Here is a 12,954-nt window from a genome sequence, read left to right as displayed (position 1 = left end):
CTCCATGGACACGGGGCTGCTCCTGCTCACCCTGCCAGAGGTAGGTTGTGTGCCCCGGGCTGGGGACAGAGGGTGTTGTGGCACCTCCTCATGAGAGCCCTGCCATGTGCTGTCAGCTGTGCCGAGGGCAGGTGCAGTGTCTCTGTGGCTGATCCCTGGGGCAGGGATGCTGTGGGAAGTTCTGCCCACCCCATGTGGCTCAGAGCTCCCATAACCCCAGCAGCACCAGTGTTTGAATCCTGTGCGTATTCAATGGTTTTTTTGCTCCTTGCTATAGGTGTGTTCTACCTTTAAAGCTGGGGATTTTGCCCCAAGGGAAGGGCAGCTGCTTCCTCACATCAGTCCTTTTTTACAGCTGCCCTGCTGTCAAAGAGGGCAGAGGGAATTGTCTCTGGGGAGGGGAGAGGGTGGGAGAGCCACTGTGGAGCTCTGGGGAGAGGACATCTATTTTTATGTTCTTGCAATAGCAGAATAAAGAGAGAAAGAACCTGTTTACAGATTGTAGTGACCTCAACTTCCATGTGTTAAAACTCGTATCCTCACTGGTTGTTTCCTGCTGGGCCCACGGGACATTACCTTGTCCCACAAATCCGGGTTTGAGCCTTGGGAAAAGCTGCTCCAGCTCTGTAAGGAAGGTAGGTTTGTTTCACTGAGAACACCTCCTTAAAGAGCTGGAGACGATGAGAGGCACAAGGCTGCTCTGTTCATGCAAATCCCACCCCTGTTCTGTGCCCCAGTAGGGATCTGAAAGCCTGGAAAACTGTGGAATAACTCTTTACACCCTCTGCAGCAGTGCCTGTGCACAGCCCTCACAGCAGCAGCAGCAGCAACCCTCTGGAGGAGGCACAGGGAGGTGAAGACTCACACACTGCTCTGGCAGCAACAGGGAACGTAAGTTCAAAGTGTTTTTACAGTATTCCTGCTCTCCTACCCAGTTCCCTTAGTACCTCAGTGGAGTGGGATTACCTGGAACTACAGCCTGCTACTCCATGAATATCCTGAAGCACAGAAGAAACAACACTGATACAAGTCCTTGTTGAAGTGACTCGTTTTCTCTATGAAGAGAGAGCCTGAAATCTGCTTCAGGACACACCAGAACAGGATGGAGGCTGGCACACAGTGGCACTCCTGGGATTCTGCCTGGAACCTTGCTGGATGGAATTTAACCACGCACCTGCTGAAGCCCAGGCCCCCCTTGCCAGCAGGAGCACATTTGGGCCTTTGGGTTTTTTCTCCTGTTCACAGACAGCCAGACCGGGGTGTATCTGCCCAGAACATTTATTATACAAGTTTGAAGCCTACAAATGCTGACCCTGCCCCAGGAGGAAGCCTGACACACCCAGGGGCTGGAACAGGAGCACTACACGTTCCCTCAGAGCAGGGATGTGACACGGAATGGTGGCAGCAGGAGGTGAGCAGAGACCACAGAGCCATTCCATCAGGGACACTTTAATTCAATGTACATCATACAAAAGTCGGTCGGTCTCCGGCGTGCGAGTGCTGCTCGGGATGCAGAGGAGCAGGACATGGATGACACATGTGAAGTTGCAGGAGGGGCAGGAGCAGCAGGAGGAGCACTGCAGGCAGCATTCAGCACTTGGCAATCCCGATCACCCCGCAGGCCAGGCGGGGCCCCGCGTTCCCGGTCAGCAGGCTCTCGTCGTTGCCCCCTTTGCCCAGGTCATCCCGCCGCTCGTGCACCTGCAGCACAATTAAAGGGACATTAATTGATCCAGCCATCGCTGCTCCTGGCAGCAGCAGCACCTCCAGAGCAGCTACACCCCGATCTCCAGGCTGAAAACTTCCCACTGCAGCTGCCCAGGGGCGATTCAGGCACCCGCAGCAGGGAGAGCAGAGTCAGGACATCTGCAGGAGGCTGGCAGGGAGGTGCCACCCAAGGCACAGAGGGATGGAGCAGGATGGATGTGGACGCCCTGTCCCTGCCCTGGGGCCCCCACTCACCACCATGGTGCGGCCGATGATGCAGTGTGGTCCCGAGAGGGAGATGACGGAATCCTGGATGCACACCTCGGCCACGCCTCCCTTGGCAGTCACATTGCCCAGGTCTCCCACGTGCCTGCACAGACACGGCAACCTCACAATGTGCCCCGCACCCAAAGCTTTCCAAGGCAAGGCTGGCAGTTCATGTTACAGCACAACAAAGGCTCCCAAATCCAGTGGAACAACCTTTCCTGCAGACCCGGTGAACACCGCCGCTGTTCTCAGAGCTTCTGCTGTCCAGGACAGCTCAGCTACTGCACAGGCTTTTGGTTTAAGGGGATTAGGAGAAGCTGTTTGTCAGGCAGCAGGTCACAGGCAGGGCAGGAACTGCTCAGTCCCAGCCTGTGCCAGGGATGATTATTCCAGTCTGGCATTGCCCCATCACTTGGCACTCTGCTCTCCCACACAGCTTGTATCAGAGCTGCATCTCTGCTAAGGCTTCCCTGGAGAGCTGAGCCTGGAGCAGTGGAATTGTCACAGGACTTGTGGACATGCTGCTGTGCTGTGTCCTGCACACCTGCCCCAAGCACAGCATTCCCTCCAAATGCAGCTGATCCTGTTGTGTCAGGCTCCTCTGTCCAGATACAGAACCTGGAATACTGACACATCCCTACCAGGCTCAGCCAGCCCAGGGCTGACCACCAGCTTTCTACAAAAATTCCTATTTTTAACCAAGTCCTACAGAACTGGGTTAATGACAGCTCTTCTCTGAGGAATCTCCTCGTTTAAGCTTCCAGGAAGCATCACTCCAGTTGTTTCTTACCCTGATACAAGCAAGACCCACTTCTTGCACCCTCCTAAGGAATGCCCCTGGCCACAGCCAGTGCAGGATCGGGATGTGCCGAGGCTGCAGAAGCCCCGGTGTCCTGCAATCCCAACCTTTAGCCCCGAGCAGTGCCTGCCAGGGCCCAGCACACATTTCATGCTGTGTCATGCAGGAGCTGGCTCAGATCCAGCTCTGCCCGGCCTGTGGCTCAGGTGGGATTTGCCAGCATTCCAAGGGCTGTCCCGAGCCCTGTGCAAGGCCAGGCTCCCTGAGCCCTGCTCCCCAACCCCAGCAGGCACGGCCACAGCACTTCCTCTGGCACCCACCCAAGGGAACTGCTGTGAGAGCTGCTCCCAGGGAACAGCCAGGTCCCACATCCCACTCAAATCCAATACTCAGCACGAGCATCAGGCCCTCCCTGTCCCCTCCACCCAAGCCGTGACAAAACCACAAAGTGTCCCCAGGAGAGTGTTTCACACCACACTCTCAGGGAAACAAACTGCAGGAGTTACCGAAGAGCAGCTAAGTGACCTCGGGAAGCCTGCAGGAATTCCCAGGGATTTTCTGGCGATGCCCATGCCCTGGACTCACCTCTCAGCATCGCTGGGACCCCCGTGCTTCTTCTGCTCCGGGTTGAAGTGGGGGCCAGCACTGGTGCACCCTGGAATAAGCACAGCGTCAGAGCAGGATCCCAGGATAAAGCTGCTGCTCCCACAGCGCTCCCAGGCACAGCAAAGAGCTCCTCTCCCGTGCCATGCCCCGCTAATCCCTGCACATAAATCACCTGCCACAGCCCTGCAAGTCCCAGGCTCAGCCAGGAGCTTTCTTATTTCATAACGCTGAGTTATCCAAGCGCTCAGGCGAGCGCTTGGTATGGCAGCTCTTGACCACCAGCCTCAACAGGCTCAGCTCAGAGTATTTATTATCCAGGAAGCAATTCCTCAGCAATGGTCACGATTTCCTCACACAGATTTGCAACCGTGAGAGCCAAGCTGCTGCTGCAACACCACGAGCAGCTCTGCGGGGCTGAGCAGCCCCTGTGCGGGGACACCAGGGCCGGCAGGGACACCTTACCATTGGTGTTGTCCCCGAACTCATGGACGTGGAAGCCGTGCTCTCCATCGGCCAGTCCAGTGATTTTCCCAGTCACTTTCACGGGTCCCGAACCCTTCAAAGGAGAGCATTGATCAGCACAAGGACTTTGCCACTGCACGGCTCCGTGTCACGCCAAGGTGACAGAAAGGCCCGGCCACGAGCCCAAGGCAGCGCTGTCCGCAATGTCTGCGTTCGTTTAACGCCCTCGAACGCGTTCCTTCCCCTGTTTATCACTAAGCACAAGGAGTGCCTGTTATCTGACAGGGCCTTCCAGAAAGATCCCGTACTTTGGCAGAGTGACCTCGCGGCCGCGCTCCCGGGCCGACCGCAAGGGACAGCGCAGCTCCGGAGGGCCGCGGCCATTTGGAGCCGCAGCGCCCTCGGGCTGAGCCCGCCCGCTCTCTCCGCCACGGCGAGCAGGCTGGAGAGGGGCATCCCGGGGGCTCCGCACCCGCCGGGGCGGTCCCGGCGGCCCGGCCGTGCCCTCACCTGCTGCTCGAAGTGGATGACGCCCTCCACAGCCCCCTCGCCGCGCATCACACACACGGCCCGCACCGCCGCCATCTTGTGCCCGCCCCGCCCGCAGCGCCCGCGGACTGCGAGCAGGCCACGCCCCCTCTCCCGTTATATAGGGCGGGCGGGCGGCGCCGCGGCCAATCGCGCTGCGCGCCGCGCGCCGCTCGGCCAATCGCAGCGCGGGGAGGCGGGAGGGGCGGGGCGCGGGGAGGTGGGAGGGGCGGGGCGCGCGGCGGCGGGAGGCGCCCTCTGGCGGCGAAGGTGCGGAACGGGGACCGGGACCGGGCTCGAGAACGGGAACGGGAACGGGAACGGGATGGGGGTCGGGACCCGGACCGGGAAGGATTCAGAGGGACCGGGAGCGGAGAGGGCGGTGCTGCTCCCGGCACGGCTCACGGCGCTGTCCCCTCCGTGCCGGGCCGTGCCGTGCCGACGAGCAGCGCGGTGTCCCCGCTCCTGCCGCAGCTGTGCCGGGCTGCGGGCGGATGCTCCGCTCCCATCCCGAACTGGAATGCGGCTGTGAGGCCGCCCCCGAGGAGCTCTGCTGTCATCCCGGTCCCGGTCCCGATGCCGGTCCCGGTCCCCGTTACGCCCCTTCTCCGCCAGAGGGCGCCCCCGCCGCTGTGCTGTCGCTGGAGCCGCTGGGCCCCGGCGCTGCTCGGAACCTGAAGCAGAATGGCAGAGACGGGAGCGTACCTGGGGCTGCTCCGGACACCTGTGCCAGCGCTGCCGCCTCCCCGGGAACAATCCCTCATTCCCCGTATCCAGTTCTAACCCACTCCGTGTCGCTTTGGAGCCTTTCCCCCTCTGGGCTCTCTCCAGCAGCTCCAGGTGCTGCTGCTCTGTCCCCACCAGCTCTGCAATGGGGTCTCACCTGGGCACAGGGACAGAATCCCCCCTTCCTGCTGCCCATGGGGTTTTATTGATTTCTGTAAAGCCCAAGTGGTTTTAAGTGACTGTTTTGGGCCCTGATCAGGCCAGGGAAGGATGCAGAGAGGTTGTGGTTGTTTCACACCTCACACACAACAAAGACCAGAGTCACGGCTCAGGTGACATTACTGCAGCAGAGATTTGTTTGTTAGAGAGCACCAAACCAGGTGAAAAGAGCTTGAGCCAATAAATACATGGAGGCCGTTTGTCGGAGAGAGAGAGACACACACATTGGGATTTGCAGCTTAACCCTGGGAAGATGCTGGGAAGAGAGCAGCCAGAGCTTCCTATCTAGGAAGGGAGAGATAAAGTCGTGGGAGTTCATCAGTCCTGCAGGGTCTGTCAGTCCTGCTGTGCCTGCAGAGGAGTCACTTGTGAGGGAACAGGGACAGCACAGCACCCTGAGCCTGCTCCAGCGCCACGAGAGCTTCCAGTGTCCTCCAGCTGGCCCTTGCATGATTTAAAGAGGTTTCTAAACTTTTAAAAAATGCAAATATCTCGTTTTACTTCGCTGCAGGGCTTTCTCTTTGAGTCTGCTCTCCAAGGCTGCTCCGATGTTTTCTTTAGTTTGTTGTTTCCTCCCTGCCAGTGAGCTCCAAGATGTGCCCTTCTCTGTGCTCCCACATAAATGTGGCACAAACAGCTGGACAGGAGCCAGATGTGTCAGCTTTCTTCAGAGGTGAAGTGAAATAACCAGGGGTAATTTCAGAGGCTGATGGCGTTAGTAATCCTGGGCTGCCCCAGCTGGGCAGGTTTGGTTTGGTTTTGTGTCACACACTTCTTTCTAACTCCTTCATTTTCTTACATCTTGCCATTAGGTGAGAAAATCCACACCCCCAGTGCAACTGAGTTTCACAGCGCAAAAATCATCATTTGACCGTGCCACATCAAATGGTGATTGATTATTTTGTTATCCGGAGTATCAGAGTCAGAGAGAAGAGGAAGAGGAAGAGGAAGAGGAAGAGGAAGAGGAAGAGAAGAGGAAGAGAAGAGAAGAGAAGAGAAGAGAAGAGAAGAGAAGAGAAGAGAAGAGAAGAGAAGAGAAGAGAAGAGAAGAGAAGAGAAGAGAAGAGAAGAGAAGAGAAGAGAAGAGAAGAGAAGAGAAGAGAAAGCATCTTGGTTCTCTCCCAATCTTACAGTTTAAAGGCAGTTTGGGCATCTTGATTCTCTCTTAATCTGCCAATTTAAAGGCAGTTTTGGCATCTTGGTTCTCCGCCAATCTTTTTTAGTTTAAAGAATGAAATAACTGCTGCGTGATGGAGGTTAACAGCAACATAAACTGTGCAGAGAAAAGTTAATAAACTTCTCAGCAAAATGTGACAAAGTAGCAAAAATCCCAGCCCTTAGGTCCTGTAAAAAGCTGGCCCAGAGCAAGGATAAAGCCCTTGAGGGAGCAATTCCTCCGTGGGATTTTATACGAGTTAAAAATGAGGGAATTTCAGAGTTGCATTTCCCGTGGCAACCATACACGTGGTGCAAACAAATCCCATTTCCTGCCCGTGGTGCTTCTGTGGGGAAAGCACCGAGCTGGAACGTCCATCCCGCTGTGTGTCAGGAACAATTCCTGCATTGCAGGGTCAATACAAGCCACTCCTGCCTCGGGGGGATGCTGGCACAGGGCGCTTACTCTGTGCTGCTGAAATTCGTGCTGTGGAAATGGTTATTTCCCCGCAAACCTGTGGAAAGCCCGCTTTCGGAAGGAGGGGAGGCGCTGCTGCTGTGCGGGGGGTTGGCGATTAACGCAGAGTCAGCGGGAGAGCCTTTGCGTGGAACGGGCGAGATCAAACGCACATTCACTCGCAGCACAGCCGAGCTCATCTTCGTGCTGCTCGCCCTCGCTGTGCCGCCCCCCGAGCCGGGCGAACCCGAAACGCGAGCCTCGGAGCAGGGAGAGGGGCCGTGTGGGGCGGGTGTCGGTCAGAACTTTGTCCCTGCTGCGGGTGAGAGCTGCGCCGTCTGCCGAGCCCTGCCCGCCGAGGGTTTCATCCTTTGTGACATCCTGCCGGGTCCCGTCCACCGGGGCCGCGAGGGGCCCGCACAAATCCTCCGTGCCCCTCTGCAAGCGGCCTGGCACGGTGGGACTGGGCCCGCAGAAGGGCAGGATGGAGGGGAACAGGGTGGGACTGGGCCCGCAGAAGGGCAGGATGGAGGGGAACAGGGTGGGACTGATCCCGCAGAAAGGCAGGATGGAGGGAACAGGGTGGGACTGGGCCCACAGAAAGGCAGGATGGAGGGAACAGGGTGGGACTGGGCCCACAGAAAGGCAGGATGGGGGGAACAGGGTGGGACTGGGCCCACAGAAGGGCAGGATGGGGGAACAGGGTGGGACTGGGCCCGCAGAAGGGCAGGATGGGGGGAACAGGGTGGGACTGATCCCGCAGAAGGGCAGGATGGAGGGAACAGGGTGGGACTGGGCCCGCAGAAGGGCAGGATGGGGGAACAGGGTGGGACTGATCCCGCAGAAGGGCAGGATGGAGGGGAACAGGGTGGGACTGGGCCCGCAGAAGGGCAGGATGGGGGGAACAGGGTGGGACTGATCTCGCAGAAGGGCAGGATGGAGGGAACAGGGTGGGACTGATCCCGCAGAAGGGCAGGATGGGGGGAACGGGGTGGGACTGGGCCCGCAGAAGGGCAGGATGGGGGGAACAGGGTGGGACTGGGCCCGCAGAAGGGCAGGATGGAGGGGAACAGGGTGGGACTGGGCCCGCAGAAGGGCAGGATGGAGGGGAACAGGGATACAGGGATCCCGGAGCTGCTGCTGCGGCGCGGAGGGATGAGCGCAAGCAAACTGGAACTGAGCTGGAGTTTAAAAGGGTTTGTTAGCTAGAGCATGGCAATGTCCCTTCTGGAGCTGGCCAAAGACAGAATACTGTCCAGAAAGCAATCTGAAAAATATTATTTCTTTTTTTTTTTTCTTTTCTTTTTTTTTTTTTTTTTTTTTTTTTTGAGTGAGAGTCTCTCAAAATGTTTACACTCTCAGGAATGTTATTTTAGCTACTGAAAGGCACCTAAAGGAATGCAACCAAAACACTGCCTGTCTGTGCATAAACACAGAGTTATATTTATGGGGTATATGTTTCAAAATATAAACTTGGTAAACATCACCGAAACCCAGAGAAACCCCCGTGCCTTGCCATGCTTCGTGACTGGATAAGGATTTCATTCACAGTGACGAGAAGGAAAAGCTTGGTGTTAGATTGGATTGCCAGGTTTTTATTTGTGAAAGTTCTTACAGTGGCAACTAAACTGAACAGAAAACTTTGCGAATGCCAGCCCGGGTGAGCGTGTGCCAGAGGGAGGATCCAGGGCTCGTTTTGGGTTTATTTCAGACACAAAGTGCCCTGCACTCTCATTTGTGCCTCGTGCACAGGGCAGTGGTGCAGCAGGTGGCAGGCAGAGGTGCCTTGGGTTTAACCCAGCCCTGTTGGGTAATCCTTGAGATGCAAAGTACAAAACCACAGGGAAAATGCTCATTATTGCGCAGTTAGAAAATAAACACTACCACAGGGTGAACTGCTCTGTTTCTGCAGGAAAGCAGGAAGGACAAGCAGAATATAACAGGCAGGTGTCCAGAACAATAAAGATGTGGTTTCATTTGGAGTTTTAGACACGTGGCTTGTTCTCTGGGAGCTCTGGATGGTTGGGAACCACAATGAAACAAAGCTTCGAGGTGCTGCTTTAACACAAGCACTTAATGAGTGGGAATGCAGCTGGAAAATGCACCAGCCACGAATCTCCATACAGCTCCAAGGCACTGTGGAGCATTTATTCATTAATATTTGAGTGCCCTGCATCTGTGTGGAAGTTTCCCTGCAGTCCCCAGCCGTGCCAAGGGGCTGAAGTGCATTGCAGGAGCAGCCCACAGACTTTGCACCCAGGGCAGCCCCATCCCTGCAGCTCCAGGGGCTGGAACAGCTCCCCAAAATGTGCTCACAGCACCCCTGTGTGCCTGCAGGGCTGCTCTGGAAGGGGCTGTGCCGTCTCCAGAAGCTGAACCACGTCCAGCCCTGCCAGTCTGGGGCATCCAGGTGGGCACATGAGCCTGGTGGGACAGTTTAAAGCTGCTGATAGTCCGTGGCTGGCAGAGCCCAGCCTGGCAGTGCCCAGCCTGGCAGTGCTGCTCTGTCTGCAGCCCTGGAGAGCAGCCCTGACTGCGGTCATTCCCTAATCCCAGCCTGCCACTCTGATCCTGGCTAAGCCAGGACACTTTAAGGGGTCAGTTTAAGGCTGCTGACAGTCCCTGGCTGGCAGCCACCATGCCCAGCTTGGCAGTGCTGCTCTGTCTGCAGCTGGAGCAGCTGGAGAGCAGCGCTGACTGCGGTCATTCCCTAATCCCAGCCTGCCACTCTGATCCTGGCTAAGCCAGGCTTTGGAGAGCCGGGATTTTCTGCCCAGGATCGCTCTGACACAGCTCCAGGTGCAGCCCTGCTCTGCTGTGCCAGGCACCTCTGCAGAGCCAGATCCTCCTCCCTGCAGCCTCCCGGCCCTTTCCTCTCCTCCTGCCCCTGGCTGCACCCCCGGCAAGGGGTTTTGGGGAGCCACAAGCTCCCCCCATGGCATGAACATTTCTGGGCGCTGATTCAGACACTGAGCTCTGTCTATACAGAAAACAGAGGCCGGAAAGGAAAAACCTGCTCAACACAAGCTAGAGCCAACTTGTTGCTTCTTAGATTTTTTTCAGGTTCAGCGTGGGCTCTGATGGGGACAAAATGAACAATTTGGGGCAGTTTGCTGCGGGCAGTTCGGGGTTTTTAGCTCCTGGCAATTACCAGGGAACGGCACAGGACGGCGCCGCTGCTCCACGGTTGGGTGTGTGATTCGTGGAGCACGGGCGCCATCCTGTGGCGTTCATCTCTGGGCGCTGCTTCAGACCCGAGCTCTGATCTGTACAGAAAACAGAGGCAGGAAAGGAAAAACCTGCTCAACGCAAGCTAGAGCCAACTTGTTGCTGCTTAGATTTTTTTCAGGTTCAGCGTGGGCTGTGATGGGGACAGAAGGGGCAGTGTGAATGAACAGTTTGGGGCTGTTTGCTGCGGGCGGCTCGGGGTTTTTTGGCGCTGGCAGTTGTAAGGGAGAGTCACAGGATGGCAGCCCTGCTGCTCGCACCGCCCATCCATTCGTGGAGCACGGGCGCCATCCTGTGGCCTTCCTTTCTGGGCGCTGCTTCAGACGCTGAGCTCTAATCTGCACAGAAAACAGAGATAGGAAAAGGAAAAACCTGCTCAACACGAGATAAAACCAACTTGTTGCTTCTTACATTTTTTCAGGTTCAGCGTGGGCTCTGATGGGGACAAAATGAACAATTTGGGGCAGTTTGCTGCGGGCAGGTCGGGGTTTTTAGCTCCTTGCAATTGTCAAGGCACGCCACAGGATGGCGCCCCTGCTCCACGTTTGGGGGACAGGCTCTGCCTCCCTCAGTGCTTCTCAAATACTATAAAATTGAGAGTGACAAAAACAGCAACAAAAACCCACAAAAACCCAAGAAGCCCCCCACCAAAAAACAACAAAAATACTCTTATGAGTGAGAGGTTTGAGGAAGCAAAGGGAAGGAATGATGTAGGCTGATCAGCTCCACAAAAATAAAAGTCCTTTTTCATCTAGCTTTGTAAATTTGGTACCTCGATGCATCTTGGATTGTGTGAGAACATAAACTGTGGGAAGGGAAGGGAAGGGAAGGGAAGGGAAGGGAAGGGAAGGGAAGGGAAGGGAAGGGAAGGGAAGGGAAGGGAAGGGAAGGGAAGGGAAGGGAAGGGAAGGGAAGGGAAGGGAAGGGAAGGGAAGGGAAGGGAAGGGAAGGGAAGGGAAGGGAAGGGAAGGGAAGGGAAGGGAAGGGAAGGAAAGGAAAGGAAAGGAAAGGAAAGGAAAGGAAAGGAAAGGAAAGGAAAGGAAAGGAAAGGAAAGGAAAGGAAAGGAAAGGAAAGGAAAGGAAAGGAAAGGAAAGGAAAAAGGAAAAAGGCCTCCTTCCATGTCCCACAGGAACTGTGGAGGATAGCTCATCGTTTTGTGCAGGACAGATTCTGCCTTGCAAGGGTTGAAAACAACTAGTCTGGAAAAAGATCTAAAGCTTTCACGTGGCTAGAAATGATTGCTCTAATTCCTCTGGGGACACAGAGCAGATCTTTACATGGATCTTGCACAGACTGTGATAAAAACAAGGGCCATAAGGACAGAAAAACCCCTCCCATGAACATGAAACCAATCTGTCTGGGGAAAAAGGATTTTGAAGTGAGTGGCACCACAGGTAGCAGGAGTACAAGCAGCCCAGCTCTGCCCTGTTGGTTTAATGAGTTTATTTGGAGGCAAGGCAGGGACCCCACTGCTCACAGGCCCTGCAGAAGCAGTGCTGATGATGGGGCTCAGAAATACAGATAAATGGAAGGGCAGCTCACTGCCCTGCTGCCCACTCCTCCTGCAATTCCTGCCTCCTTCCCCGCTCCACACGGACACACAGGTGGGACAAGGGGCTCTCTGCCACCTCTGGTGCTGGTTGTGCTCTCCACACTGCTCTCCCAAAGCACTGGGACGCTGGGAATGCTTCCCAGTGCTTCCCTCACGTTGGACAGGCCATGCTGTAACCCACTGGTGAGTTAAAGGGCACTGGTGTGTGGCTTTAATCATTTAAATGAATTATTCAGAGGAGCACACGGGCACAGCCACCTTCCCATCAGCAGCAGGTAATCGGGAAAACATCAATATTTGAGGAGGAGGAAAAGCTCTGGGCTAGGGATGTAGCCAGGTGCTCTCTCCTGTGCCTTTCACAAGCAGCTGTACATCTGTACATCTGTACATCTCATGGAATCATGGAATGGTTTGGGCTGGAAAAGTCCCTGGGGATCACTGGCCCCACTGCTGTGCTCGGGCAGAGCTGTTTAATGTCTCTGCTGGTGACAAGGACAGTGGGGCTGTGGCACCGAGCTCCGTGCTGCTGTCACACACCAGGGGGACGGCATGGGGCGTCCAGAGGGACCTGGGCAAGAACTCATCAAATGCTTCTCCTCTTCTCCATATTCCTACAGGATGTGATCCCTCTGCTGGCCTGGCAGAAACAGCAGCTGAGAAACACCTGGGCAGGCGTTTTTGTTATTTCTGAACACCTGGGCAGGCATTTTGTGATTTCTGAACACCTGGGCAGGCATTTTGGTGATTTCTGAACACCTGGGCAGGCATTTTGTGATTTCTGAACACCTGGGCAGGCATTTTTGTGATTTCTGAAGCCTGGCAGAGCTTCTGCAAGGCACTATGAGGCCTAATGGGTATTTTGCACTCAGGGAAGCAGACTGTCCTCACTAAAATTCGAACTAAGCAGGATTACTCATTATCTGTGCATGGAGCTGGCAACCAACCTGAGTGACTTACATAAAATCCAGAAACCTTCATTATTGCCTTGTTGTTCCTGTTTTCAAAGGCAAAAATAAGGCAACATTTTCTGGATTGGGGAGAACATTTCCTGAGAGCTACAGGGAAATCTGACAGGAAGGTAAGTGTTCCACCAGCACAGAACAAGGCCTAATTCAAACCAGTTTGGATGGCCTGGCTTGTACTGCTCACAGCCCACCAATATTTTTGAAAGAACAGTTTCCTCATTTTTATTTTTTTAACCCTTTGCCCACCTTCCCACTTGCAATGTCCCGCGTGGTTCCTGTCCC

The 12,954-nt window shown here is 55.6% G+C and overlaps 1 protein-coding gene across 1 annotated transcript; it reads right to left on the bottom strand.

Annotated features, from left to right (window-relative positions):
* Positions 1-1,433: 1,433 nt before the first annotated feature.
* On the bottom strand, positions 1,434-4,449 carry SOD1 (superoxide dismutase 1). Its single transcript, XM_058824748.1, has 5 exons — positions 4,352-4,449; positions 3,842-3,935; positions 3,359-3,428; positions 1,963-2,077; positions 1,434-1,701 (listed from the first exon to the last, which is right to left on the bottom strand). The coding sequence occupies exons 1-5, from the start codon at positions 4,424-4,426 to the stop codon at positions 1,591-1,593; spliced, it is 465 nt and encodes a 154-aa protein (XP_058680731.1). The 5' UTR covers positions 4,427-4,449; the 3' UTR covers positions 1,434-1,590.
* Between the last annotated feature and the right edge of the window lie 8,505 nt (positions 4,450-12,954).

Source organism: Ammospiza caudacuta, chromosome 2 (genome assembly GCF_027887145.1).
Source record: "Ammospiza caudacuta isolate bAmmCau1 chromosome 2, bAmmCau1.pri, whole genome shotgun sequence".
Classification (NCBI taxonomy): domain Eukaryota; kingdom Metazoa; phylum Chordata; class Aves; order Passeriformes; family Passerellidae; genus Ammospiza; species Ammospiza caudacuta.
Note: the sequence above shows the minus strand (reverse complement) of the source record. Positions and strands in the feature narration are given on the sequence as shown.